We start from the raw sequence: 26,727 nt of genomic DNA, 5'->3' as shown, positions 1-26,727 counted from the left end.
CTCTGAATGAAGAAAGCAAATGAGGCATCCAAGATGACTCCAGGAGTTCTATTCACAGTGAATGGCGATGTCTCTGAGAGAAATGGTGAAATCAGTTGTTCCAAAGGATGAGTTTGGTCTTTCACCTTGCTATGTCAGAGGGCCATCTGGATGGGGATGCTGAACAAACAGCTGAAAAACAGGAATTCCTGTTTACAGAAAACAGGGACTGAGGAGATAGATTAGGAGATATCCACACAAGAGTTAAAATGGTAGAAGTAGATTAGCTAGCACTAGTAAAAGGACTAGTGAAAAAGGACTGCATTTGGAAGATGAAAGGAGAAAGAGTTGTGTAGGAAGGAGGACAGAGAACAACAAAACGATATTCACAACAGCATACTACCGGATGAACCAAGAAGTGTATCTCAAGAAAGATAAGATGGTCTATAATAATGATGACAATTGTGATAATAAAAATGCAGCAACAAACAATGTTTACTAGTTAGGAACCAAGTACTTTGCACACATTATCCCATTTAATCATCTGAGCGGGTCATCTTTCCCATTTTTCAGATGAAACCAAGCCTTAAAGAGGTTAGTTAGTGACTAACACCAGTTCCAACCAAGAAGGAATAGCAGAATCTGTACTTAAAACCAGGTCATCTGACTTGAGACCCCAAGTCAGACCACTACACATACAGCCTCCTTTCATCAAAAGATAAGAGGGAGAAAGGCCTCTGACTTGGTGACCAGGTCCATTGAGTCTCTTCTCAGCAGATAGACAGGGACAGATGACACATTCCAAAAGATTGTAAAGTGAATGGGGAGCAAGAAGGCATGAAAGCAAGTATAAAAACCTGCACATGAAAGGAAGGGAAGAGAATGTGTTGAGTAAATAGCTCTAGGCAATAAAATTGTCTTTAAAAAAAAAAGAATGAGAAGACATAGCAGATGTTGGCAAACTATAGGCAATTCTGAGCCTGTTTTTATAAATAAAGTTTTATTGGCTAAGCCACGCTCATGTATGCAGATATTGTCTATGGCTGCTTTCACTGTATCACAGCAGAGCTGAGCAATTTCAAAAGAGTCCATATGGACTGTAAAGGCTAATTACTATTTGGATGTTTTATGGAAGTTTGCTAGCTCTTGATTAAGAGCATTTATAAGATGAAAATAAGAGATCAAAAGCATAGGTGCAGTGTTGAGTCTTGTGAAGGTCTTTCCTAAACAAAGACTAGAGACAAAAACAAATATATGAACTGTTATGAGACTTCAATGTTTCATTAAAACACATTTTAATCCCTTCAGTGTCACCTGGGAATGATGACTGCCTATGCGGTTAGCAGGAGTAGTCACAGAGGGCCTATTCTTTCCGTGTTCCTATTTCTGGAAACTTCAATAAGACGTTTCAATAAGGAGGAGATAAATCTCTCCTAAGGTGACTGAAACAATTAAAGTCTGAAAACTGCTAATCATCATGTCCTAAGAAATCCCCAAAGTGAAAAGGTGGCAATATACCTACTACATAATGACTTGAATAATTCAGAGCGATGTCACCCCTACAGAATTAAACATCTGTATATGCCTCCTGTGTATAATTTCCTCTCGACTCAGAAGATGAAACTTACTTTTAAAAATTAGCATTAAAGGTTGCAGCAGTAATTTTTTTGGATGAACAACAAAACCCCTGTGAATGAGGGAAAAAGTTAAAAAGATAATGAATTCAGGAAAGCCTGTGTTATGGTAGCTCATAAAGGAACCAAAGGCAAAGTGTAAGATTTTAGCTCTCTCACTGCTTTTAATGTTAAACACTAAAACCAGGAAATAATAGTAAACCATAAAGTACTAAAAGCTAACATTAGTCCCTTATAGGATAAAATTTAGATGTTTAAGGCATTGGTAAGGTCAAAAATAATATTTTCCTCTCCAAAACTCCCTGTTACTTCACTAGTATTCATAATTAATGTTTTTCTTGACAGTATTGCTGTACTTTCCTTATATAAATAATACATGCTTACTATAAAGCATTCAAACAAAACTGTAAAGACAATAGAACTCAACCTAATCACAGCACCTGAGATAACCATTATCTACATTTTGGTGAACACTCATGAATCTCTATGTATACAAAGTCATCCATATAATTTTACCTACTTGAAAGATCATACATGACAAATTTATTATGGACACCTTTCTTTCATTCTCTTTCAAGAAAAAGGAATAACAAAAAATTGAAATGGTTCTTTATCCAAAGCAGTAGAATACATATTCTTTTCAAGAGTACATGGAATATTCTCCAGGATAGATCACAGGCTGGGCCACAAAAGAATTCTCAATATATTTAAGAAGGCTGAAATCAAATCAAGCATCTTCTCTGACCACAACAGTAAGGAGACTAGAAATCAACTACAAGGAGAAAAAAAAAAAAACAAAAACCCACAAACATGTGGAGGCTAAACAATATGCAACTAAACAACAAATGGAACACTGAAGAAGTCAAAGAGGAAATTAAAAACAACTGCAAACAAATGAAAATGGGAACACAATGACCCAAAATCTGTGGGATACAGCAGAAACAGTTCTAAAAGGAAGTTTATAGCCATACATGCCTAACCTGGGAAACAAGAACAATGTCAATTCAATTACCTAACTTTACACACAAAAAAGCAGAAAAAGTAGAAATAACAAAACCAAAGTTAGTAGTGGCCAATACGATATAAGGAAAGAAATCCTAAAGGTCAGAACATAAATAAATGGAATAGAGACCAAAAAAAAAAAGTAGAAAAGATTAATGAAACTACGAGCAGTTCTTAAAAAAGAACTTTGTTGAAAAGATATCTTTGTTGTTTGTCTTGAAAATATCAACAAAACTGATAAATCTTTAGCCAGACTAATCAAGAAAAAAAGAAAGAGGGCTCAAATAAATTAATCAGAAATAAAGAGAAGTTACAAGTAACATCACAGAAATACAAAGGGTCATGAGAGATTCAGTTCAGTTCAGTTCAGTCGCTCAGTCGTGTCTCACTCTCTGAGTCCCCATGAATCACAGCATGCCAGGCCTCCCTGTCCATCACAAACTCCGGGAGTTTACTCAAACTCATGTCCATCGAGTTGGTGATGCCATCCAGCCATCTCATCCTCTGTTGTCCCCTTCTCCTCCTGTCCCCAATCCCTCCCAGCATCAGGGTCTTTTCCAATGAGTCAACTCTTCGCATGAGGTGGCCAAAGTATTGGAGTTTCAGCTTCAGCATCAGTCCTTCCAATGAACACCCAGGACTGATCTCCTTTAGGATGGACTGGTTGGATCTCTTTGCAGTCCAAGGGACTCTCAAGAGTCTTCTCCAACACCACAGTTCAAAAGCATCAATTTTTCAGCGCTCAGCTTTCTTCAGAGTCCAAATCTCACATCCACACATGACCACTGGAAAAACCATAGCCTTGACCAGACGGACCTTTGGTAGCAAAGTAATATCTCTGCTTTTTAATATGCTATGTAGGTTGGTCATAACTTTCCTTCCAAGGAGTAAGTGTCTTTTAATTTCATGGCTGCAGTCACCATCTGCAGTGATTTTGGAGCCCCCCAAAAAAAGTCTGACACTGAGAGATTACAATAAACAAATACAGGCTTCCCAAGTGATTCCATGGTAAAGAATCCAGCTGCCAATGCAGGAAACACAGGTTTGAACTCTGGGTCAGGAAGATTCCCTGGAGAAGGAAATGGCAACCCACTTCAGTATTCTTGTCTGGGAAATTCCGTGAACAGAGGAGCCTGGTGGACTATAACCCACGGGGGCGTTGTACAGAGTCACACATGACTTAACTAAACAACAACAAACAAATATACACAAATAAAATGGACAGTCTAGAAGAACTAAATTTTTAGAAACATACACTCTCCCAAGACTGAATCATTAAGAAATGAAAAATATGAACAGACCAATTACCAGTAATGAAATTAAGTGAGCAATTAAAAAAAACAAAACCTCCCAACAAACAAAAGTCCAGGAGCAGATGGCTTCACATGTGAATTCTACTAAACACTGAAAGAAGACAGAACACTTATCCTTCTTAAAGTATTCCCAAGAGTTGAGGAGAAACACTTCCGAAGTTATTCTCTGAGACTAGCATTACCCTGATGCCAAAACCAAAGACACTGCAAAAATTAAAATGACATTTGTATAGGTAAGAAAATAGAATAAACCATAAAAAGTAGTTTCAAGTAATAAAACTTTTCCTACCAGTTGGTTCCTCTCAATCTACTGAAATGAACATTTTTGAAATAAACAATTTTTAAAACCCTCTGCTTTTAAATTATTTTGGTGACTTCCATTTTAAACAGCAGATTTACATCTGTATTTCTGACTTTTGATGAATTAGAGAGGACTATCCTAAAAGCAAAACTTTAATATACTTATAAATAAAAAGTAAAACAAAAAGTAAAACTTCAGTATACTTATACTCGACTCATCTTTCTCCCTCTTCAACACCTAACTTTAGTTTCATTATTTTTACATTAAGATTTCCAGCATTTACATATTTTTAGTATAGTAATAATTAGGTGTTCCCTTCTTGTCTAAGTTGATATTAAAATTTTAAATCCACTAAAATGCACAGTACAGAATTATGATTATGGAATTCATAGAGGAATAAATATAACAGCATATCTTTTAATTCTGCAGCTCAAAGTAGATTGCCCCAAAGTGGCATTTTTTTAAAGCTTTCTTTCAGCTTTTATAACTTCGATGATTTCATTTCTGGCACAGTTTCTTATTTATATCTCATATTGTATACTTTCTTTCCAAAAAAGATCTTAATGACCCAGATAACCATGATGGTGTGATCACTTAAGAGCCAGACATCCTGGAATGCAAAGACAAGTGGGCCTAAGGAAGCATCACTATAAATAAAGCTCATGGATGTGATGGAATTCCAGTTGAGCTATTTCAAATCCTAAAAGATGATGCTGTGAAAGTGCTGCATTCAATATGCCAGCAAATTTGGAAAACTCAGCAGTGGCCACAGGACTGGAAAAGGTCAGTTTTCATTCCAATCCCAAAGAAGGACAATGCCAAAGAATGTTCAAACTACTACACAATTGCACTCATCTCACACACTTGCAAAGTAATGCTCAAAATTCTCCAAGCCAGGCTTCAATGGTATATGAACGGTGAACTTCCGGATGTTCAAGTTGGATTTAGAAAAGGCAGAGGAACCAGAGATCAAATTGCCAACATACATCGGATCACAGAAAAAGCAAGAGAATTCCAGAACAACATCTACTTCTGCCTTATCAATTATGCCAAAGCCTTTGACTATGTAGATCACAACAAACTGTGGAAAATTCTTTAAGAGATGGGAATACCAGACCACCTTACCTGCCTCCTGACAATTCTGTATGCAGGTCAAGAAGCAACAGTAAGAACCGGACATGGAACAACAGACTGGTTTCAAATTGGGCTGTATGGTTTCAAATGTCAAAACTGTATGTTATCACCTTGCTTATTTAACTTATATGGAGAGTATATCATGCATAATGCTGGGCTTGATGAAGCACAACCTGGAATCAAGATTGCCGGGAGAAATATAAATAACCTCAGATATGCAGATGACACCACCCTTATGGAAGAAAGCCATGAGCCTCTTGATGAAAGTGAAAGAGGAGAGTGAAACAGCTGACTTAAAACTCAACATTCAAAAAACAATTATCATGGCATCTGGTCCCATCACTTCATGGCAAATAGATGGGAAAGCGATGGAAATAGTGACAGGCTTTCTTTTCTTGGGCTCCAAAATCACTGTTGATGGGGACTGCAGCCATGAAATTAAAAAGACGCTTGCTCCTTGGAAGAAAAGCTATGACCAACCTAGAGAGCATATTAAAAAGCAGAGACATTACTTTGCCAACAAAGGTCCATCTAGTCAAAGCTATGGTTTTCCCAGTAGTCATGTATGGATGTGAGAGTTGGACTATAAAGAAAGCTGAGCACCGAAGAACTGATGGTTTTGAATTATGGTATTGGAGAAGACTCTTGAGAGTCCCCTGGACTGCCAGGAGATCAAACCAGTCCATCCTAAAGGAAATCAGTCCTGAATATTCATTGGAAAGACTGATGCTGAAATTCCAATACTTTGGCCACCTGAAGTGAAGAACTGACTCGTTGGGAAAGACCCTGATGTTGGGAAAGATTGAAGGCAGGAGAAGAAGAGGATGACAGAGGGTGAGATGGTTGAATCGCATCATCAACTTGATGGACGTTGAGTCTGAGTAAGCTCTGGGAGCTGGTGATGGACAGGGAGACCTGGTGTGCTGCAGTCCATGGGGTCACAAAGAGGTGTACATGACTAAGCGATTGAACTGAACTGATACTTTCTTCCGTTTTGCTGGAGAATTTCCTTAAAAAATCAATTTTTCATATGGAATATTGGGGGTAAAACTTCTGATTCCCTGTCCAAATATAATTTTACTCTGCCCTCACTCTGATAAAATGGCTGAACCTCATTTGTTTCTAGGATAGTCCCCTTGTAAGATGACCTGTGTATTCTCTCTGGAACTCTTTAAGATGGTGTTTTTTGTTTTCTTCTTTATTCTAAGTGTTCTGACCAAGTATGGTCCTTTATTCATCCCTCTAGATCAATTTCAATAGGTTATATCAACTCCAACATTCATATGAAATGCTTTTCTATTATTTTTACTCTTTTAACTTTTTCTGTGATGTTTCTTTTTAACCTCTGGAGTTCCGATTAGAAGGTTATTGGTCATTTTTAATCTATTCACTATTTGGACTTACTTTTCTCTCATATTTTTCATCTGTCTTATTGCATGTTATAAAGATTTTCCCTGTTTTCTACCAAAGAATTAGCTTAATTTGTGCCCTATCAGTTAACTTAATTCTATATTACAGTTTCCATATTTTCAATTGCTAAGCATTGTTTCCTGTCCTCCGATTACTCCTTTTCATTCTAATTCCTATTTTATGGATATAATATTCTCTAAAGTCCCACTGAAGTTATTAAATTAAAAGAATTCTTTTTAAGTTCTCTGCTCTACTTTGAACCATCTGAGCTCAGTTCTTTGGTGTATCTTCTTTCTTTGACATCATATAGATTTTCCTCAAATATTTTATGATCCTTGGGTTTGGCTATGTTTTTGGAGGAAAATATTCCATGCTTTTTAAAAGTTGAGTAGAGAGAAAAGGAATGAAGTAAAAGAAAAGAACACTTTAGTTTCTCTTCAGCACTTAAGTGTTCATTAATATTCAACAAATTCTAAATTATTCAGAAGAATTTGGGAATTTCTTTCCTACTCAGAAAACTGAAATGGAGTAGAAGAAACGGAACAGAAGGTCTCCAAAGTATTAAATCTGATTACCCTCAGATTTTATCATCTGTAATCTAGGGTTCCTAATGGTTATATATAAATCTAAATCACATCTTACTGCAAGGAGATCAAACCAGTCAATCCTAAAGGAAATGAACCCTGAATATTCATTGGAAGGACTATAGCTGAAGTTAAGCTTCAATACTTTGGCCACCTGATACAAAAAGTTGACTCATTGGAAAATACTTTGATGCTGGGAAAGATTAAAGGCAAAAGAAGGAGGAGGTGGCAGAGGATGAGATGGTTAGATAGCATCATCGACTCAATGGACATGAATCTGAGCAAACTCTGGAAGATAGTGGAGGACAGAGGAGCCTGGCATGCTGCAGTCCATGGGGTCACAGAGTCATCATGTCCATAACTTAGCAACTGAACATCACCTTACTGACAGTCTTAAAAAGCACACAATCGTCAACAATGAAAACTGTATATTTAGTGTAAGAATTAACCTGCATTTTCTTCCCTCTGCATCTTCCCCCAAACTCTACTTACATTTGTTGTCATTTTCTGAAATGGGTTCTTATTGTCCCATGGGAAATGACTCAAACGATAGAAATCCTTGGCCTCTGGCTCTTATAAGGGTCAGTTCAGCATAAGCAGGAGGAAGGACTGGCGCTGGGAGAAGACTGGTCCCCTCTTACCTGCTGTGTGGTGCTGGTGACAATGCCCTGCTGAAGGCGATAGGCCTGCTCTTGAAGGTATTTTCTAGTCTCGTGATTCCGGAGCAGATAGTTTTCTATCTGGAAATTAAGCACAGGTCTCTCTCAAGAACACATGTCAACTCAGCAGAGAGTAAAGTCATCAATGAAACAGCCAGCTGCTGAAGTGAAGACCCAAGCAACCAATATACACATCCTGCCAGGGCCCTGACCCCACAGAATGTACAAGATGGGGGAATGGAATATCAGATGCATTATAGGTGTTCTTAGAAATTTCACTTGCAGGTAACAGGGGTGATTTTTATGTGACTCAGTAGTTGACAAAGAAGAGCAAATGTTTAACTGCCTGCAGGATTAGACACCCCATTTACTGCCTTTTCATCACTTTCCTGCACATGATCGTAATCTTTTTCGCTCACAAATTTTTAACCAATAAACAGTTCAGAAGCTAAATAAGTACCCCTAGAGAGTATGGATGGTCCTTTCTGAACCACTTGGCTTTATTCCAGGGGTAGAATCCACCAGCATTCAGAGAATTCTTTAAAGGAAAAATAGGTACAAAATTGAAGGATACAGTTTGGTCCATCTCAAAGCTATATACTAATTACCTTAATCTACCAGGTTTACATGTATTTTTAAAAATAGGAATGATTTTAGCAAAATTATCAAAAATTAGAAAATGGATTTCTACAGAAAATGAAAAGTCTTAAAGTTACTTGACAATCTATATTTTTATACATAGACAATGTTTTATGAAAAACTCAAAAATATAAATAACTAGATTGGAATAAAGTATTTAAGAAGAACAATATACACACTGGGCAAAAAATGTAGGATAAACTATTGGGGATTATGAATACCTATTAAGGTGTTTTTCTAAAGAATGATCTGAGATGACTAAGTATGCATCTATTTTTTTAAGTTGTTGCTTTTATTTGTCTTATTAATGCAACTTAACCATTTGGCTTCTAACTTGTCACTATAGTTCCCTAAGAACTTTTAATAACTATGAGGCTTTCAGCATTATTACATTTTCATTTTAATTTTGCATATGCTAAAATAACTACTACTTAATACCAATTAGGAACAATTAAAACAGACTATAATTACTATCATCCCTGGAAACTATAAAGCAGAGCAAAATGTACCATTTTACTAAACATAAATGAAGAAATTAAAAAAAACAAAAAGATCCCTGAAATGGAGTATCATTAAAGTGACACATTAATACCATGACATTATATTACATTAATTTTCTTCTGCTGCTTCCCAAGAAGTCATCTCTTTCCAAGGTGACATTACCATCAAGGTAGAATATCTTTGCTAAAAAAAGATTCTTGCCTGAAATTGGCAGACACACATTGTCCCCCAGTTTGGGGTACTTTGGCTTTGTTATTTGTTCTACATTTGGCCTCATTGAGCCCTGGCCATGGGCCAGTTCTGAGAGCAGCTTGTTTACGCAGGAGGCTCCGCTCATATACAGGCAGTGTACCCGAGGCAGGCCCATGCATTACCAGGACTGCCCTGGGTGCACCAACCGTGCTTCACAGACTGAGCCTGGAGGGAATATTTTAGAAAAAAAATAATATTCTAAGCTTATTTCTAAAAGCTAGTACAGGGAGAGAAGAAAGACAATGCTAAGTGTCTTTAAAAACAGTCATGTACACATCACCACTGAAAAGTATTTGCATCTTGAATTAACAGGGTAAATTTTCCTTCTATGCACTTTTAGGGACCAAGGCAGAGAACCAGGACAGGACAGGGGCTTGACTCAGGTCAAATGGCAAGGGGAAGAGCCAAGAATGCCATTATCACATTGCCAATACCCCTGGGCAGCAGTGACCTGGGAGACAGTCTAGAGTCCGTTAGACATCTTCAGTCTCACTGCTGAAAACAGCAGCACATAGGCAGAAAACAATGTGTTTTAATAAAGGAATCTTATATTTTAAAATAATAAAGACTGAATACAGAATCACAATATTGCTCTTCAGTAGATTAAAATTAAAGGGCAAGAGGACAGGGTCCTGTGACAATGAAAAATGGAATATATAAAAGCATAGTAAATACTATAGGAAAAGAAAACAATAAATATGAGCTTTAAAGTCAACAATTTTCATTTAAAAAACACAAATTTTATAATTAACATATTTGAATACTCTGTTCTTTCTTTTTTCATCCTCTCCTTTTCTGACTTCTCTGATTTTAAGCATTATATATGATTCACTTTTTTCTCCTTTCTTAGAGATTTATAAATATTTTAGTGGTTGCCCTAGTGTCTGCAAAATACATTCACAATTAATTCAACTCTTCTTTCAAATAACACTAGAATTGCCACTTGAACAACATGGGTTTGAACTGCACAGGTATGCTTGTAAGCAGATATCTTTCAATAGTAAATACTACGGCACTACAGGGTCCATGGCTGGTTGAGTCCATAGATGTAGATAAGGTGGGCCAATTGTAAATTATACTTAGATTAACCCCGAGGCTGTCCATTTCACAAGTGGTACAGATACATTAATGACAGTATTGCCAATTTCTCCCTTTCATCCCTTGTAACACCACATAGAAAGTCTATTTCTTATTTTTGAAGGAATATTTTGCTAGATGTAGAATTCTAGTCTGCTGGGTTTTTTCCCCTAAATACTTTAATATTTCACTCTATTTTCTTCTTGTTTGCATGATTTCTGACTCAAAGTCTGATATAATTCTTGTCCTTATTTCTCAATATGCAAGAAGCATTTTCCCCTGTCCTCCTTCAACATTTTCTCCTTGATTTGATTTTCAGCAGTTTGAATATGATGTGCTTATTTACATGTTGATTTGGGGCGGGGGGGGGGGGGGGGGGGGGAGGGGAGAGCAGTATTTATCTTGCTTGGTGTTCTCCGAGTTCCCTGGATCTGTGGTTTGGTTTCTATCATTAATTTCAGAAAATTCTCAGTTATTATTTCTTCTGTTCCTTTCTCTTTTTTCTCCTTCTGATATTCCCATTACAAGGCTATTCAATGTTTTGTAATTTTTCCCACAGTTCTACGATATTCTGTTCTTTTTTCCTCCTATCCATTTTTCTTCTTTGCATTTCAATCTGGAGGGAATATTTTAGAAAAAAATATGTTTGGCAAAGTTTTTTCAGGGAAGTTTCTACTGACATATCCTCAAATTCAATAATTCTTTCCTCCACTGCCTCCAGCCCACTGATGACCTAATTAAAGGCACTTTTTTGTTTGTTAGAGCATTTCTGTCTTCTAGCACTTCCTTAATTTTTTTCTTAGTTCCTCTCTCTCTGCTTTTAGTACCTATCTGTTCTTGCATGTTTTTTTTACTTTTTCCATTAACGCCCTTAACATATTTGATTGTAATTGTTTTAATGACCTGCCTGATAATTTCAAACTCTGTGTCGTATCTGAGTCTGGTTCTGATATTTGCTTTGGCTCCTCACGCTGAGTTTTTTCTTGTCTTTTAGCATGTCTTGTACTTTTTTGTTGAAAGCCAGATATGCTGTATCTAGTAATAGGCACTGAGGTCATCAGTCTTTTAATGTGAAGTTTTTATGTTCATCCAGCTAGAAACTGGATTGTGCTGAATGTCTGCTATAACTGTGTATGTCAGGGGCTTTAAGTTCTTCTATCAACCTGTTTATGTCTCTCCTGCTATTTTGGGGTTTCCCTAGAAATGCCTTCTTAAACAGTGTCTTACAGCTTTGCTCAGTTGTAGTTCACTGTTAATATAGTTGATGTGTGATGTAATGTAATACAGAGGGGAAACATTCTACAATCTTAAGATTAAATTCAGGCCTAAAAAAAAAAAACAACAACTAGGTCTGAGTCCCTGGACTGTTACCTTTAGATGCATTTCTTGCCTTCTTTTTTTTTCCCCCTTCCTTATGTGAAACAAAAGGCTGGAAGGGGATACAGTGGTCGGCCTTCCACTAGGTCAGGTAAGGCTCTCATAGAATAGTTTCTCTTGAGGGTTGGCTCTTGTTACAGAGGATAGCATGTTCTGAGTGTATTTCAAAATGGTTACCTTTTCCCATCCCCCTGCCAGAAACAGGAGCGAATTATCCTCCAATCTTCATTGTGATAACATGTTGGGGTTCTTATAACTAAAACCCAGGCAAGGGTCAGAGCCTACCTAAGACTGAGCCTCTAAGAGTTTTTAGCTCTCAAATTAGTCCACACTAAGCCTGCAACAATTCATCAATTGCTGTTTAATCATTCCTCTGAGTTACTGGCTCCACTAGCTTCTGCTCCTGGTAAGCTGATCCCAGCTTTGATTTTCTGTATTACCATTTCCGGGGTGACAGTTTGCAGTGTCACCTCAATTCTCTGGCAGATCTAGGAAAAGTCACTCATTTTCTGTTTGCTAAGCTTTTTTCTTGTTGTGAGAATGGGAAAGATGACTTGCAAACTCTGCATGTCTAATCTGAAATCAGAAACCTCATCTCTATAGAATATGTCTTCTGTTATAAGCTGACTAATATCCTTTAGGAAAGCATAAAGATATCTAACATTTGTACTTTGCTCTATGGTCAACAAATTGCTTTTCATGTATACCACCTCATTTGATCCTTATGGAGACCTTAGGCAAATTAGACACACTTTCAGTTTTCTTATCCATAAAATGAGGATATAATAGAACCAAACTCATGGATTTACTTTAAAACTGACAGATATTAATTTATGTAAATCATTTAATATAGTGTCAGGCACCCAGGATGAACTATATCCTAAGTGTCAGCCAAATACTGTTATTGTGTAGCTTTATTTTTTATATAGATGAAGAAACCAAAGTTCAGAAACACTAAGTACTTACAGAACTTACAAAGCTGGGAAGAGTCTTACTTGGATCTTTTGAACACAAATCTTAGATGGTTTCTTCTGCAACCCCACACTTTCCTCTTCCTCCACTCCCAACCTTACTCCTTTAATTCACTGAATGTCTAAAGAACATCTAAGCATGCATACCAGGTACTGCACTAGCTTCTGAGAATAAAACAAGATGAAAAATGCAGGCTCTGCCTTCAAAGAGCTCAGCCATTGGGAGAAAAAAAAAATGCAGGCAGGTAACTCAAAACAGTGTCACAAGGCCAGTGAAGAACCACCTACCTAGGGGGGAAAAGGGACTCTGAGAAGTCTTCCTGGATGGGTTGACCCTGGATTTCAGTCTCAACAGACGTGTACAGTAGTGAGGTAAGCACAAGTATCATCTAGACTCAAGCAGTGATTCTCAAATGTTACAAGCATCAGGAAAGCTCAAAAAAACACAGATGGCTGAGTCCTGCCCTAGTTTCTGAGACCCAAGAATTTGCATTTCTATCAAGTTCCCTGAAGTAGAGAGAAACAAAGACCAAGGGGTGGTTAAGAGATGAAATTGACAGTGAATAGGAGACAGATCCTGGGCAGAAATTCTTGCCAAGCTAAGGAGATTAGGCTTTATCCTAAAAGCCTCTGGGAAGGACTGGATTGAAGGTTTTAGTCTGATCAAAATCACCAAGAAGAAAGACGGCTATTTTTGACTGTGGCATGGAAAACCGACAAAAGGATGTAACCATCCTGGTGAGAGAAGATGAGGCTGGAACAAAAGCATCTGTTACAGGAATAGAGGGAAGGAGAGTAAATGAAGAGATTTATGCTACACAGTTAGTAAACTTGGTGATGGATTGGCTGCAGACGATATAGGGGAAAAGAAGTCAAACTTAGGAGACTGGGCAGAGGGTGGTACCACCAGATGAAAGCACAAAGAGGGAAGAAAGATTTAGGAGATTTCCCAAATAACAGCATAATAAATGTGGAGTCAGATGAGAAGTATTTGAGCACATCTAAATGTAAGATGCAATGGTAGCCATAACCATAGAAAGAGAAGGATGAAGATATGAAAGAGTGAAAGAATGACTTGACAGGGCAAGTTACCAGCAAAGGGCAGAGATGCTGACGTCAAAAGCATCATGGATGGTTGGGCTTCGAAGGGAAAGCGCCCACCCTCCTCTGGGGTTGCCAGAAAGGAAGTGGGAAAGGGTGTGATTCAGACACATTTATAGAAAAAGATGGCAAAGAGAGATCTCAGCAATACCCTGTTTCTAGATGAAGAAGGAAGGGAAGGTTCAGGCTGTTGAGGATGAAGGATGTGTTAGCTGACATGGATTTCTACCCATTCTCCAAAGGATCAAGAGGAAGTTATCCATGCCTGAGCTCTGACATGCTGATGTTATAAGAATGTTATTTCACTCCACCTAACGTTCACAAGTTTTAATCTTTCTTATGTTATTCCTCCCCCAGTCATGCATTATGCCAGTCAAGGTCACAGGAATACAAACTAATATGAAAATATCTTTGTAAAATACAAAGCACTGTTCATATGTTCAGAATTATTATTCACATAATTCCATTCAAATGTGAATTTATTATAATTAAGCTATTGATCCTTCAGTACCTTCTGGAGAGCCTCTTCTGTCTTTTCAGGGTTTGTTTTTAAGGCCTGAGAAGCATCGTACATAGGAATTGGCATAAATCTCAACGTGTAGTTCCTAGAAGGAGAAAATGGTATGTTTATTAAAAATAACTTCCTATTACTTTAATTTCACAGTCTTTTTTGAAAAATCTGAAAAGAGAATTGCCAAAGTGTCTTAGAAAATTCTAAACTATTGGAACGTCTTAGGCCCCATGATTATAGGGTCAGCCTTCTTTCCTATCCACGTGTGCGACATCACGGGTGCCCTCGTCACGCTGTCTGCAAAACTGACAGAATTTGAAGGAAACTGGTTTTGTTGTTTTGCTTTTAGTTTTCAGTTATAGCAAGGACAGGACTTTCAAACTTAAACTGCAGAAGAGGGACTGAGAGAAAGGCTGGGGGAAATGTCCAGATCAACTCACTCACTTGGATTTCAATCACCAGCGGATCTGAAGGTACTTTGATCACCCGTGATGATGGATGACAGGCCCTGAACAGTACAGAAAAAACCCAAAATAGAACCAAAACATTTGCTTGCCAAGCCAAGGACATGAGCATTCACAATAACAGTCTGCTCAGGCTCTGGGCTCCTTTAAATAAGCAAGTCCAAGACCAGTGACTGTCTTTAGGAAACCTTCCTGCCTGGCTCAACACCCTGACCTCTGAGGGCCTGGCACCCCACATCAGCCCGAGAACCCCAGGCAAAGCAGCTGTGGAACTCTGGGTCTATTTATTACCTCAGGGCTGCCGACTGGTTGACACAGGAATGCAAGGGTGGGTCATTTTTGCATGAGAACACTTGAAGCTGCACTCTGGCCTCTACTCCTGACCTTGTTACAAAGTACTGTGGGTCTGGATTAATGTCCACACCTGCTCCCCTACCACAAACTCAAGCCCTGGGGGTGCCTTCTCTTTCCCACCCCAAATGCATGTTTCTACCACAAGACACTCAGAATATTGACCTTGTAGGCCACGTGTTAGCAGCTGAGGCATAGGCTTCACTCAGCTGGCTTATTTCAGCAGCACTTGAGGTGTGATTCTTATGGTTAGTTAGATGGCTTCTACTGGAAGAATAAATTAACAACTAACTCCTAAAACAGGTATGAATAATGAAGAAATAATAAAGAAAATAAACAGTCATCTTAATAACAGCAGTCATCTGGATGGCTACCAAATGGGGGGAAAAAAAACTGTTCTTCATCCAGTCCAATTTACAGGGTGACTTTAAAGTAAAATAACCAGCAAAGACAAGGCTGTTATTTCTGTAACTTTCATTTTTACCTTAACTTTGCTTGAGCAAAATTTCTTTTTTTGACTTAAGAGGAGCCAGACAATTGAAACTAAGGAAAAATATGTCTTTTTTTGGGGGGGGGGGGGCACACTTGAAGATTTTCTTTTCCCTCATCCGCTTAGCATCATGCTTCAGACCAGCATGGTTTACTTAAACCATACGTGGTTTCACACCATTGGCATCTTGAACCACAGAATATATGAGACTGTAATCCAGGGAGCCCTACTCTTGGCTTCTCAGAGACCTGTCTTGGCTGGCAGTCTGCAACATCATTAGTGTTGCAGCTGCGCTGTTGGCACCCAAATGCAATGATTGGTAAATAACTGTTTCCTTTCAAAGGTTTTGTGGTGCAGTAGGTGTAATTATAGGAGGTTGTGCAGTCACAGGAGGCTCCCAGGAAGGGTGGCCTTGGTGACTGACGGCACAAGCTGCCTTATCCCTGTTTAGTGATCGCCGGAGGTGGCAGCAACTTTTACCTTCTGGCTAAAGGAGAACCACAGGATTTTGGAAGGTACTTAAAGACAATTTACTCTGAATTCTCATTTTATAAAAAAAAAAATCAGTGAAGTGAAATGCTTTGTTCAACATCATAGGCTTGTTGGTGACAGAACTGGGGACTGAACGGAGAACTCCTAATTCCAGGCCTAGGGTTTTATCCAGGTCATCATATTGGGCATGAGAGCTCCACAGAAGGGGCCGTGCATGGAGGGAAACCTGGGAAAATGCATCCTCTTCCCCACCCCAGGGCACCAACTCCTATATCCCTGGCCCCTAATTTTCATCTCACATTTTGCAACCTCTTGTTTTTAATGCTATACATCTGCTTTGATCATTTCTGCCATTAGAATATAATATGAAGGCTGAAAAGCTCAGAAAGAGCTGTTTTTTCCTAGCATTTTTTTTTTCCCAGCCACGTTTGTATTCTTCTTTCCACATTCAATTTACTGGGGTAGTAAATTTGACAATAAATAATAATTGCAGACTTTAGTTACAAAGGTAATAAAAAAAGCCTTTAAGAGAAATGAGACAAGCAAGCCTTGCCCTTGCCACTTCTTCAAGTTCACTTTTATTTTCCTGCTGGCTCAGCTGGTAAAGAATCTGCCTGCAATGCAGGAGACCTGGGTTCAATCCCTAGGTTGGGAAGATCCCCTGGAGAAGGCTACCCACTCTAGTATTCTGCAGAATTCCATGGACTGTACATTCCATGGGGTTGCAAAGAGTCAGACACAACTGAGTAACTTTCACTTTGACTTTATTTTCTGGAGCCCAGCTTTTTTTCACCACCGGATTCAGAGTTGTCATCTGGGCAAGAAAGCAAGACCCTGTGGAATTAGGTTTAAAACCATAAGGAGAAAGAAGCAAGGCAAGCAGTGTGTGGGCCTCCACCATGGTATTTGTAACATTGGCAGAATGAGCATCTACGCCCTCATTTTATGGATGAAGAAACTCATACCAGAAGAAAGTCGATGTATTCCCAGGGGTCATGGCTGGTGAGCAGTAAACTGAGAATCAGACAGTCTGGGTCTGAGCTAATCTATTGTTCCTTGTATTACCCCACAGATAACACAAACACCACTGGTTCTTCTCTGTTTTTCTAGAAAGAAGTCCCACATAAAACTTACTTTTCCAAGGCAACAGCTATATCTTGAAAGCCTTGTGCAGTAATGTTGTTCTTGTCCCATATAACAGTCCTGTTTGGAAACCAAATCACAAAGATGATCAAATACTTAGGAATAGAGGAAATGATTCTCCCACTGCAGATACATCTCTCATAGGCAACACTGTCTAGGTAGTTTAGCACAGTGAACTAGGAATAACACTCAGCGTAGTTTCAAACAAAGCAAGGATGAGCATTTCCCCCGATATTAGACTCCAAAGCCATTCTCTGCTCAAGGAGGATGGGGGAAAAAAAAAAAAAACTTAAAAGCAAGAGCACACACATTAACTTACCATTACATCACCTAATGCCCAACCAGCCAGAAAACCCTAAATCCTGACTTCCTGGATATTCTCCCAACATATTCTCCAAATACCATCCTAGTGCTGAAGTCTGAGGCTGAAGCTATTTATATAAGAGGCTACACAGTCTCACGTCCAACATAAAGAATTTCAGATACTGAGATGTTTTTTCCTATTCTAAACAGCTAGAAAGACCATCTGGTATTTTCTGATGTTTCTTCACTGCCCTGATGTGGTGTGACCAGCAGTCCCAGCAACCGAGGTCACTCTGCTGGCAGAACCTCGGGGACTCTAAGGAGGTTGTTTATTTTTTAAACACAAAATCTATTTTGGAAGAAAAGTATTACTTTCCTTTCAGAATGTGAATACTTCAGAAGTATTTTTGGCTTTGTCAATGCACCTGACACATGAAATGGCTTTTTATTTGTCTGAACGCTCGCAGACTCGCAGCCTTTAATTGCTTTCTCTTCCCAACCTCAATGACCTTCCTCACATGCACACTGGCCTTCAAAGAAACTGCTGCAGTTTGGGGCCTTTGCCTTCAATTGAGACAGAAGGTACAGGCTCCGACTTATACCAGAGAGCCAGGGAAACAGCAAGAAAGAGCCCTTGAGGAACAGTGTGAATTATTAACTCTTCTTTCACCAGACTGCTGGGCTAGGTAGCAACCAAATCTCCAAATGTTGGATGGTAATACGGTTACCACATTACTGGTCCCTAAGAGAAGTGGCTACCACGTGGCCTGTCCTTAAGAAAAGCCAGGCCTGGGAAGTACTACAGATGACAACCAATGAACAGATGAGTTGGCTTCCAGGATGAACCTACCTTTGACCCAGTGGACTTCCTGGATCCCTTGGGTTTTAGGTCTTAATGTCGGCAGGAGTGGGAAGGGAAGATAAGACGCTGGGCTCACAACCAATACAGGGGAGCCCCTGGTGTAATTCCTCCGGTCTTCCCAGCTCTGCATGTTTGGCACTGTCCCCAAGCCCCTCCTTTCCCAACACATCTGGCAGCTGTCAATGCTGCTGTGAAACAGGAAACTGCAATGGTTCTCAGTTGGATTCGCCTCACAGTGGAAATCTTGAAGACAGCAGTGTGAAGGAACGACTGTGTCTAAATTTGGGAACACTCTCCTCTATATTTTGACAGAAGACTTGAAGCTGTCGTCTCCACTCCCCAGCTGGCCTCCTTGGAAACTCACACGGACACAGCAGGTCCCCAACGCCTGCGGGTCAGACTCCCCTCCAGGCCCTCCTGAGAACCAGCATGCACCCCTCGGGGCCGAGGGCCCGCCTGCATACCTGAGCTTGGTGTTGATCTGCAGCGCTTTGGCCAGCATCTTCGCCCCCATGTCCCCCATGCCATTGCCACTGATGTCCACTTTGGTCAGCGAGGTGTTGCTACCCAGGGCGTTGATGATGATGGTGACCCCGGTCTTGAGTTTCGAGTCAGCCAGGGACAAGGACTGCAGAGGCTGTGGAGGCAACGCCAGATACCACTCACTCGGTCACATCAGAGTGCCACTGCCCAGGGGCCCTGCTTCACGGAAAACCATCAGGGCGGGGCCCACTGCACAAGCCCGAGGTGGAAACTTTGGAAACTTCCGGCTAAAAGGCACTAGTGAATGGGATCCAAGGGTTCTGGACCTTGGGACCTTCAAACATGAAGAGCTTGTGTCAATGCTGAATATCACCCACCTCTCCTCTAAGGGAAGCTGTGGGAAGATACCCAGAGTGGCAGATGCCAGCTCTTTTGAAGTGGAGGATGGGAAGAAATAAAAATACTGCACAAAAATGTCTGTGCTTCAGTATGGCAACACTATCCTTTTTGATCCATTTTATTTCTAGGCAAGGTAAAATGACATCTTAAAATACCAGTAGAGGAATGATGCATGCATGCTAAGTCACTTCAGTCGTGTCTGACCCCTTCCAATCCTGTGAACTGTAGCTCACCGGCTCTTCAGTCCACGGCACTCTCCAGGCAAGAATACTGGAGTGAGTTGCCATGCCCTCCTCCAAGGGATCTACCCATTGAACCTACATCTCTTATGTCTCCTGCACTGGCAGGCAGGGCCTTTACCACTAGCATCACCTGGGAAGTCCAGTAGAGGAATACTGATACTAAATTACTAGTAGTAGTAAATGTAAAATAAAATCCAGCCAGGATCAGTAATAGCTGACATTCATTGAATGTTCACTATGATTAATGACTATTTAAGCTTTTTACTTGTGTTTACTCATTTAATCAACCCAATAATCCAATACTTAGGTATTATTATGCATGCTAAATCACTTCAGTCATGTCCAACTTTTTGTGACTCTATGGACTGTAGCCCGCCAGGCTCTTCTGTCCGTGGGATTCTCCAGGCAAGAATACTGGACTGGGTTGCCATGCCCTCTGACAGGGGATCTTCCTGACCCAGGGATCAATCCCATGTCTCTTACATCTCCTGCATTGGCAAGTGGATTCTTTAACACTAGCACCACATGGGAAGCCCAATATTATACTAGGTATTATTACCCCTATTCTCAAGTAAGAAATACAGAGATTAAGTGACTCAACCAAGGTCACACAGAAAGCAGCTGAAGAGGAACCAGTCTGTTTGCCGATTCTGTGTTTTTAACTCCTCACAACACAAAGCCTCTGTTGGTTTTTCCTGCACCTTTTTTATCTTCCCTGTTAGCTTTTTCTTATAAGATCAAATCAAAAAGCATACCTACAATTTTTTTTAAAAAGTCAAATGTATGTGACTTTTTCATTACCATAAGCTGTATAGTGAACCCAACCCAACCACTCATTGTCCATTCAAGCCAGAGACTAAAAGCCACTTGGGGCTTCCCAAGTGGCTTAATCGTAAAGAATTTGCCTGCAAAAAAAAAAAAAAAAGAATTTACCTGCAATGCAGGAGATGCAGGTTCGATCCCTGGGTCAGGAAGATGGCAACTTGGAGAAGGAAATGGCAACTTGCTCCAATATTCTTGCCTGGGAAATCCCAAGGACAGAGGAGCCTGGTGGGCTACAGTCCATGGAGTTTCAAAGAGTCAAACGCGACCTAGCTACTGAGAACAAAAGCCATGCAGCCTAGAGGCAGGTTTTGCTTGGTCTGCATAGAATATGACCAAAAAAGAAAAAAGAAAGGTACTCCCTACTTACACCCTGCTCACACTTACTTGTTTATGTCACCTTCCTAGAACTGTGGGCATTTAAATTTGCAATCTCCATCTTCAGCCATATCTGAATTAATGAGATGGTGAGAATTCCTGGACTTAAAACCAGTGTTGCTCTAAAAGTCAGAACTAAGACTTGCCTGGGGATCTGGATGTCTTCTGGGTTGCTTGAGGTGGTCTAGATTGGCCCCACTATACTCAACAATTCAATATGCTAACTCCATAAGCAGTTCCAACATTACTGGGAAGCAGCTTCTAGGATCATCTATGACCAGGTTCTATGGTGACCCATGGGACTCGGGTTATCAAGATGTGCCTGGGTGGTCTGTAGGATCTCCCACCACAAATCCTGGGGTGTATTCACATCCATTCATCCAATAAACACTGATTCCCATGCATGTATGCTCAGTCATGTCTGACTCTCACAACCCCATGGAATATAGCCCACCAGGCTCCTCTGTCCATGGAATTTTCCAGGCAAGAATACCGGAGTAAGTTGCCATTCCCTCCTTCAGGGGATCTTCCCAACCCACAGATCAAACCCAGGTCTCTTGTATCTTCTGAACTGGCAAGTAGATTCTTAACCACTGCGCCACCTGGGAAGCCCCTGACTTCTAATAGAGCACATGTTCAAGGCACATCTACTGATAGGCCCAGGAGGCAGGAAGACAGTGTTGACAGATTAAAGACCCATACACTTACAAACTGGCATTATGCGTTTGATTACACTTTTCCCGAGTGACTGTACTTATTATCAAAATTTGTCCTTATTATCAAAATTCGACCAGGTTTTCTAAAAGTAATATATCTATATTAAAATCAAAAGGTATTAATATTAGTTAGAATCCATTTTTTTCAAGTTAAATGACATAGTAAGTGCTAAGGCAATTAAAACCTCAGCCCCAAAGCCTGAATAATCTTAGACTCGGGTCGGCTTAGGGAGGTGGCTTCAATTTTCTTAAGATTCTACATTCAAGTAGATAGAAGAAACTTAACAAAAAATGCTTCAGACTCAGGAAACTTCATGTTTTAAATGAAAATGTAAGCAATGGTGTTTTAATAAAAAGCTGTAATCCCATCATTTCAATGAGCTCTATTCAACTGCAGAAATGATACATTATAGCTTCTTCCTAATACTGGAAAGCTGCCAAGTCTCCAAGCTGGTGAGCACCACTTCCAGTACTATTTTCAAACTCTAATACACCCCAGTTAACACTTAAAAATAATAGGCAGAGTCATTAATGTGAATAGAACAGCCAGAATTGCATGCATATTTATAAGGTCATCCCTTCTTGATTTACTGCACTTCCAGGTAACATGATTACTTGAAATCTTACTGTTCCTGTTCAGAGCTGAACATGCTTAATCTGACAATCTGTCTCCTTGCGACAGGCACTCCCAGGACAAACACATACTGTTCTATTGGTCATAGCATGGATTTGTATGTAATACTTCAAAACAACAGTCTCTGTCATCTTGGCCCCTCAATGTTACTGTCCCCTGACTGTGGTTGCTGCAGCCTGACAACCACTGTCTAGAGTTGCAGGCAACACTGGAACCTGCATGTCTGGATTTTCCAAGTGAACATAATGTGCAATACTGGGCGAATAAAGTATTCCATGGGCTGTTTAAGAACAACTTCTACAGACATAAGGTCACAATGTAAAACGTAGAGAGTTTCCTTTTTATATATAAAGACCTTTAAAACAAATCAGCCCAGTGGTGCCAGTTATGGGTGGAATTTTTATAGTCACAAGATTTAACTCCTAATCATTTCAAATTGTTTTGAACATTACTGATTCTGAAGTAGGAGAAAAGAAAAAAAAAAGAAGGTAATTGCTTTTTGAAAAAGCCACCTACTTTTCTATGACATGAACATAAAAGGCTTTTCACTGTATGTTATTAGCAGCACATTTCTCAAATTTATAACTTGACAGAATTCACATTTATGTATCAAACTTTACCATCTACAAATATGTTTTTAGGTGTGCTTTAAATATCAAGATTATCTTTGAGTAAGAGACTTTGAAAATTACAGGAAGAGAATTTAAAGACCCTTGTGTAATAAGCAAAACATGAAATTAACATAAATTTTCCTAAAATATGTGCTAAGAAACAAATATTTGGGAATGATTATTAAACACGATTCTGTAGATTCTGCAATACTGGCTTCTCCAATCTTTTAAAACTGGGCCAACTTTGGGAAATCAAAATCTCAAATACAGTAAGGTGGTGGAAAGTCAAATTAAATATGTAAAACAAACTGCATAAATTCTGAAAAGTATAAATTACATTCTAATTATGCTTCTAACTTTAATAACCCAGTATAACAGTAACAAAATATAGGGCTTATTGGCAAATGAGGACAAAGAGCAGTGCTTGAATTCATTAAATAATAATGAGTTTCATTTCTAGCCCACAGGTTGGAAATTATATCCACACAGTGAAGAGGCAGGACAGCAGAATTTTCTCCTGCCCTCCAGATCAGAGCCCCACAAAGAGATGTGGGCAAAGGCAAGCAAGGAAAAGCACCAGCCTCCATCTCTTCTGACCTCATGGCTTTCTCTGAAAATTTTGCTTACAGTTTTAGCAGAATTTGCTATTACCCTATACGAATTCAAAAGGCAAAATCATACTTCAAAAAAATGCAACACATCTCACATGATTAACATAGGAAATTACTCCTAAGACCTACAAAAGCAACTATCACCCAACACAAATAATATGAATCTTCATTATACAAATTGATTTGGATTTTAAGAACCATATAAGCTCTTTGGTGACTGAGGACTAAGACAGGAAATGGACAAAATATTAAAGAGCATCAGTAAAATACAAGATGTGATACACTAGGTTTCAATGAAAGGAATTAATGGTAGAGTGCTTCTCACTTGGTCCAGAAAATATCTTTTCTTATGCATGTCTAAGGGTAGCAAAATATGATACTATTTGAAATTAAATTTCTTTACCTTGAACCGACTATTAGCCAGGAACAATTAAAGGGGATAAAAATATAAGGATTATTAGAGCTCTAGACACAATTTAAGATGGCGAACAACTTTCTTAGTCTCTTATAATCCTGCATAATTACTGGATGAAATTCAAATTAGCAATATGATGTTTCTCAGCATGAGATTAGCTCATAAAGTCAACTAGAGAGTAAAAATTCATACCTGCAGATGAGTGTATTAGCTGAAGCTAGAAAGCAACAGCTTATTGAAAGATGGGCTTAGGAGTAAATGTATATTTCTTTTCACCTATTAGTTTCAATCTTCCTTTAATTAGTGATTAGTTGAATAAAGTGAAAAGTAGGTAAATGAAAGTATATGCTAACTGTGCTAAAACATGAATATTTACTTCATTTAAAAATAATAGAAAATGTATGCAGAGATAAAATTATCTGAAAGCATATTAGCACTAACCCACTGGATAAAATTAGTAAGAACAGCAACAGAAAGAAAGGTTTTAGTCAAAAGTGTTGAAAATAATACTCACGGATTCTTCATCTTGAATCATCTGTACTAAGTTGTCCAACACAGGTGTCAGATTTCTAAAGAGATTTTAAAGATGTGGACAGTGGAATCAAATCAAAAGCTTTCAGGAGGCTGGTTATTTTCATCATTGTCATATAAAAAATGCAAAAAACTCTTACTTGGATTTCATATTATTAAAATTTTTGCCTAACGCCAGGTGTTGTATTGATCTGTTTTTACTGAGCCACACTATTAAGGTAGATAGGTCAGATTCTAAACCTGGAAAGAATCAGAGTAAATGGAAAATCAACACACATGTGGATAAATAAATTCTCAGAGGGAACACAATTAAACAAAGGTGCAAAGTATTCGGATAACTTTCTGTACTGTCCTGAAATCCCTGGGATTCTAATCTCCACCCCCACCCCCCCAACAAAGGAACTTTTTGCCCTCTTTTTATGTCCTATTATTTCACAGGGATAAATTCATTCTCCACAAAGACGTATCTAAATCTCTTATGCAACCAGGGGCTAAATAAAGTCAGTAAGGAATGGTGATACATGATGGTAGAAAGCTTCATCTCTCCCCACCTCTTTGTGAGAGAAGGTTCTGACATACTGTTGACTGGAAGGTGATTGCAGATAAAGTTGTCTATGCAAATTCATACAGCATGCTTGTCTGTGCAGGTTCATACTCACATGCTACTATAACCAGTAGAAATAAAGCTAATGAAACAGGTTTCTGTATAAATAAATAAGGCCTCAATTTTATTATCACCAAGTCCAACACAAAAGGTTGGACTCAGATTGTTATCAATATATTGCTGGTCTTTTTCTTTTTTAAACTAAATTGTTTTACTGCATAGACTTTTCGCTTTTTGGCCATGAAACAAACTTAAGACTTTGACATGAAGTTATTCCATAAATATACTCTCTTAAAACATAAATGGCTATAGTTACCATGAAAAAAAGAAAAAGAAAGTACTTATAAAAATTGTGGAAAAAGAAAAAATAGTCCTCTAATCAAGGAGTGAAATATCAGTTTTATTAAGGTGTCATCTAGATTGGATTAGACTATTTTCCCTTTACTAACTTCCTTCAAATACTATTTCTATGTGTTTTCTTCTCTAATTTCTGACTTACCATTATCAGAGATGTCTAGGCTGCTGATGTTGTGAATTTCAGCAATGCAGCCTTCTAGTACCTGCGCACCTCCAGATCTCAGCTAGAGAAACACAAACCAAACAGGGGAAAGTGGTCACCTACTGGAAGGGTGAAACCAATAAATTAAAAATAGGAGAGATAGCCTTGAACTTAGCACCAAAGAAAAAGAGAAAACTTATCAAAAAAAAAAAAAAATCATCAATGCAAAGAGCCAACCACTAGTCATTGTGTCCCATTACACATAAGTCTGAAAATCATTAGAAAAGAAACAGAAGACAGAGATCACCCTGCATCACCACAGGCAAAACCATCGCCGTCAACCCACAAGAATTTTCTTCATTTCTGACTTTTGGAAATCTGACGAATACCTTTATACATGAGAAATCACTACTGTTATATCTGATTACTACAGATTTCAGGTATAACTCTCCATCATATAGCAGCAAAACAACAGAAGAAGACAATAAAAACCTAAAAAGTCATTTTCATCTTTTTCCCAAAAACCAAAAGCTTATTTTACCAAGGTCAGAATATCTTTTTGTTTCCCATTCAGCAACTATCTGAGTTCTTACTACATGTTAAAACATTGTGCAGGGTGCAGTTTTCCAAGCTGTGGCCCTCTGTTCAGGAAACTTATGATCTAATAAGAGAAACTATCATGTATTGGGAACCTACTATGGGCCAAAGGACGTGGTAGTTTCTCTATTCACTTAAGAAAATGAAATTTTAAGATTCTATACCAAATTGATAACACTTTCTACTTGTTCACATTTTGATGTAAAAATTTAAAAAGAATCCTTATTTCACTATTTTAGATGCAATATGTCTATGGAACTCTGAACCAAAACCAGAATTTTGCCAATCCCTGGCTGCTTATATGTTAAGCAGAACTTTGCACAGATCTTTGGGATCACTTTATTCAGTTTTTTTAGCGGGGGTGTTTACATTCAGTCTTTTCTATTTTTTCGGGTGACAGCAGATCACTGTGAGGGGCCTGATGTGAACTCTGAAGGGGAGTGTCACACAGAGGCCGACCTCCCTGGAAGCTGGTCCACACCCTCCAAGGAAACCAAGACCAACCAAATCCACAGCGAAGCACTGTGAATGCAGTGGGTGGAACTATGGCTATTTTTATTATATTTTTTGCCAAAGTATTGCCTTATGATAGAGTGGAAATTAAAAAACAACAACAACCAGGTTCTTCACAAATA

General features: G+C 38.8%; 1 protein-coding gene across 9 annotated transcripts in view; it reads right to left on the bottom strand.

Moving 5' to 3' along the window:
- Window positions 1–26,727, bottom strand: part of CARMIL1 (capping protein regulator and myosin 1 linker 1) — a 303,717-nt gene that overhangs the window by 66,255 nt on the left and 210,735 nt on the right. For 8 of the 9 annotated variants that reach the window (XM_070456241.1, XM_070456242.1, XM_070456234.1 and 5 more), the window contains 7 exons: window positions 25,496–25,577; window positions 24,533–24,632; window positions 24,376–24,430; window positions 19,015–19,187; window positions 17,377–17,445; window positions 14,446–14,539; window positions 7,999–8,097 (listed from right to left, as the gene is read on the bottom strand). In XM_070456241.1, the coding sequence (XP_070312342.1) occupies window positions 7,999–8,097; window positions 14,446–14,539; window positions 17,377–17,445; window positions 19,015–19,187; window positions 24,376–24,430; window positions 24,533–24,632; window positions 25,496–25,577 (672 nt within the window). The remainder of the gene's footprint in view (window positions 1–7,998; window positions 8,098–14,445; window positions 14,540–17,376; window positions 17,446–19,014; window positions 19,188–24,375; window positions 24,431–24,532; window positions 24,633–25,495; window positions 25,578–26,727) is intronic. The other variant, XM_070456237.1, reaches the window with a different exon arrangement.

The sequence above is a fragment of the Odocoileus virginianus genome, chromosome 27 (genome assembly GCF_023699985.2).
Source record: "Odocoileus virginianus isolate 20LAN1187 ecotype Illinois chromosome 27, Ovbor_1.2, whole genome shotgun sequence".
In the NCBI taxonomy this organism is placed as follows: domain Eukaryota; kingdom Metazoa; phylum Chordata; class Mammalia; order Artiodactyla; family Cervidae; genus Odocoileus; species Odocoileus virginianus.
Note: the sequence above shows the minus strand (reverse complement) of the source record. Positions and strands in the feature narration are given on the sequence as shown.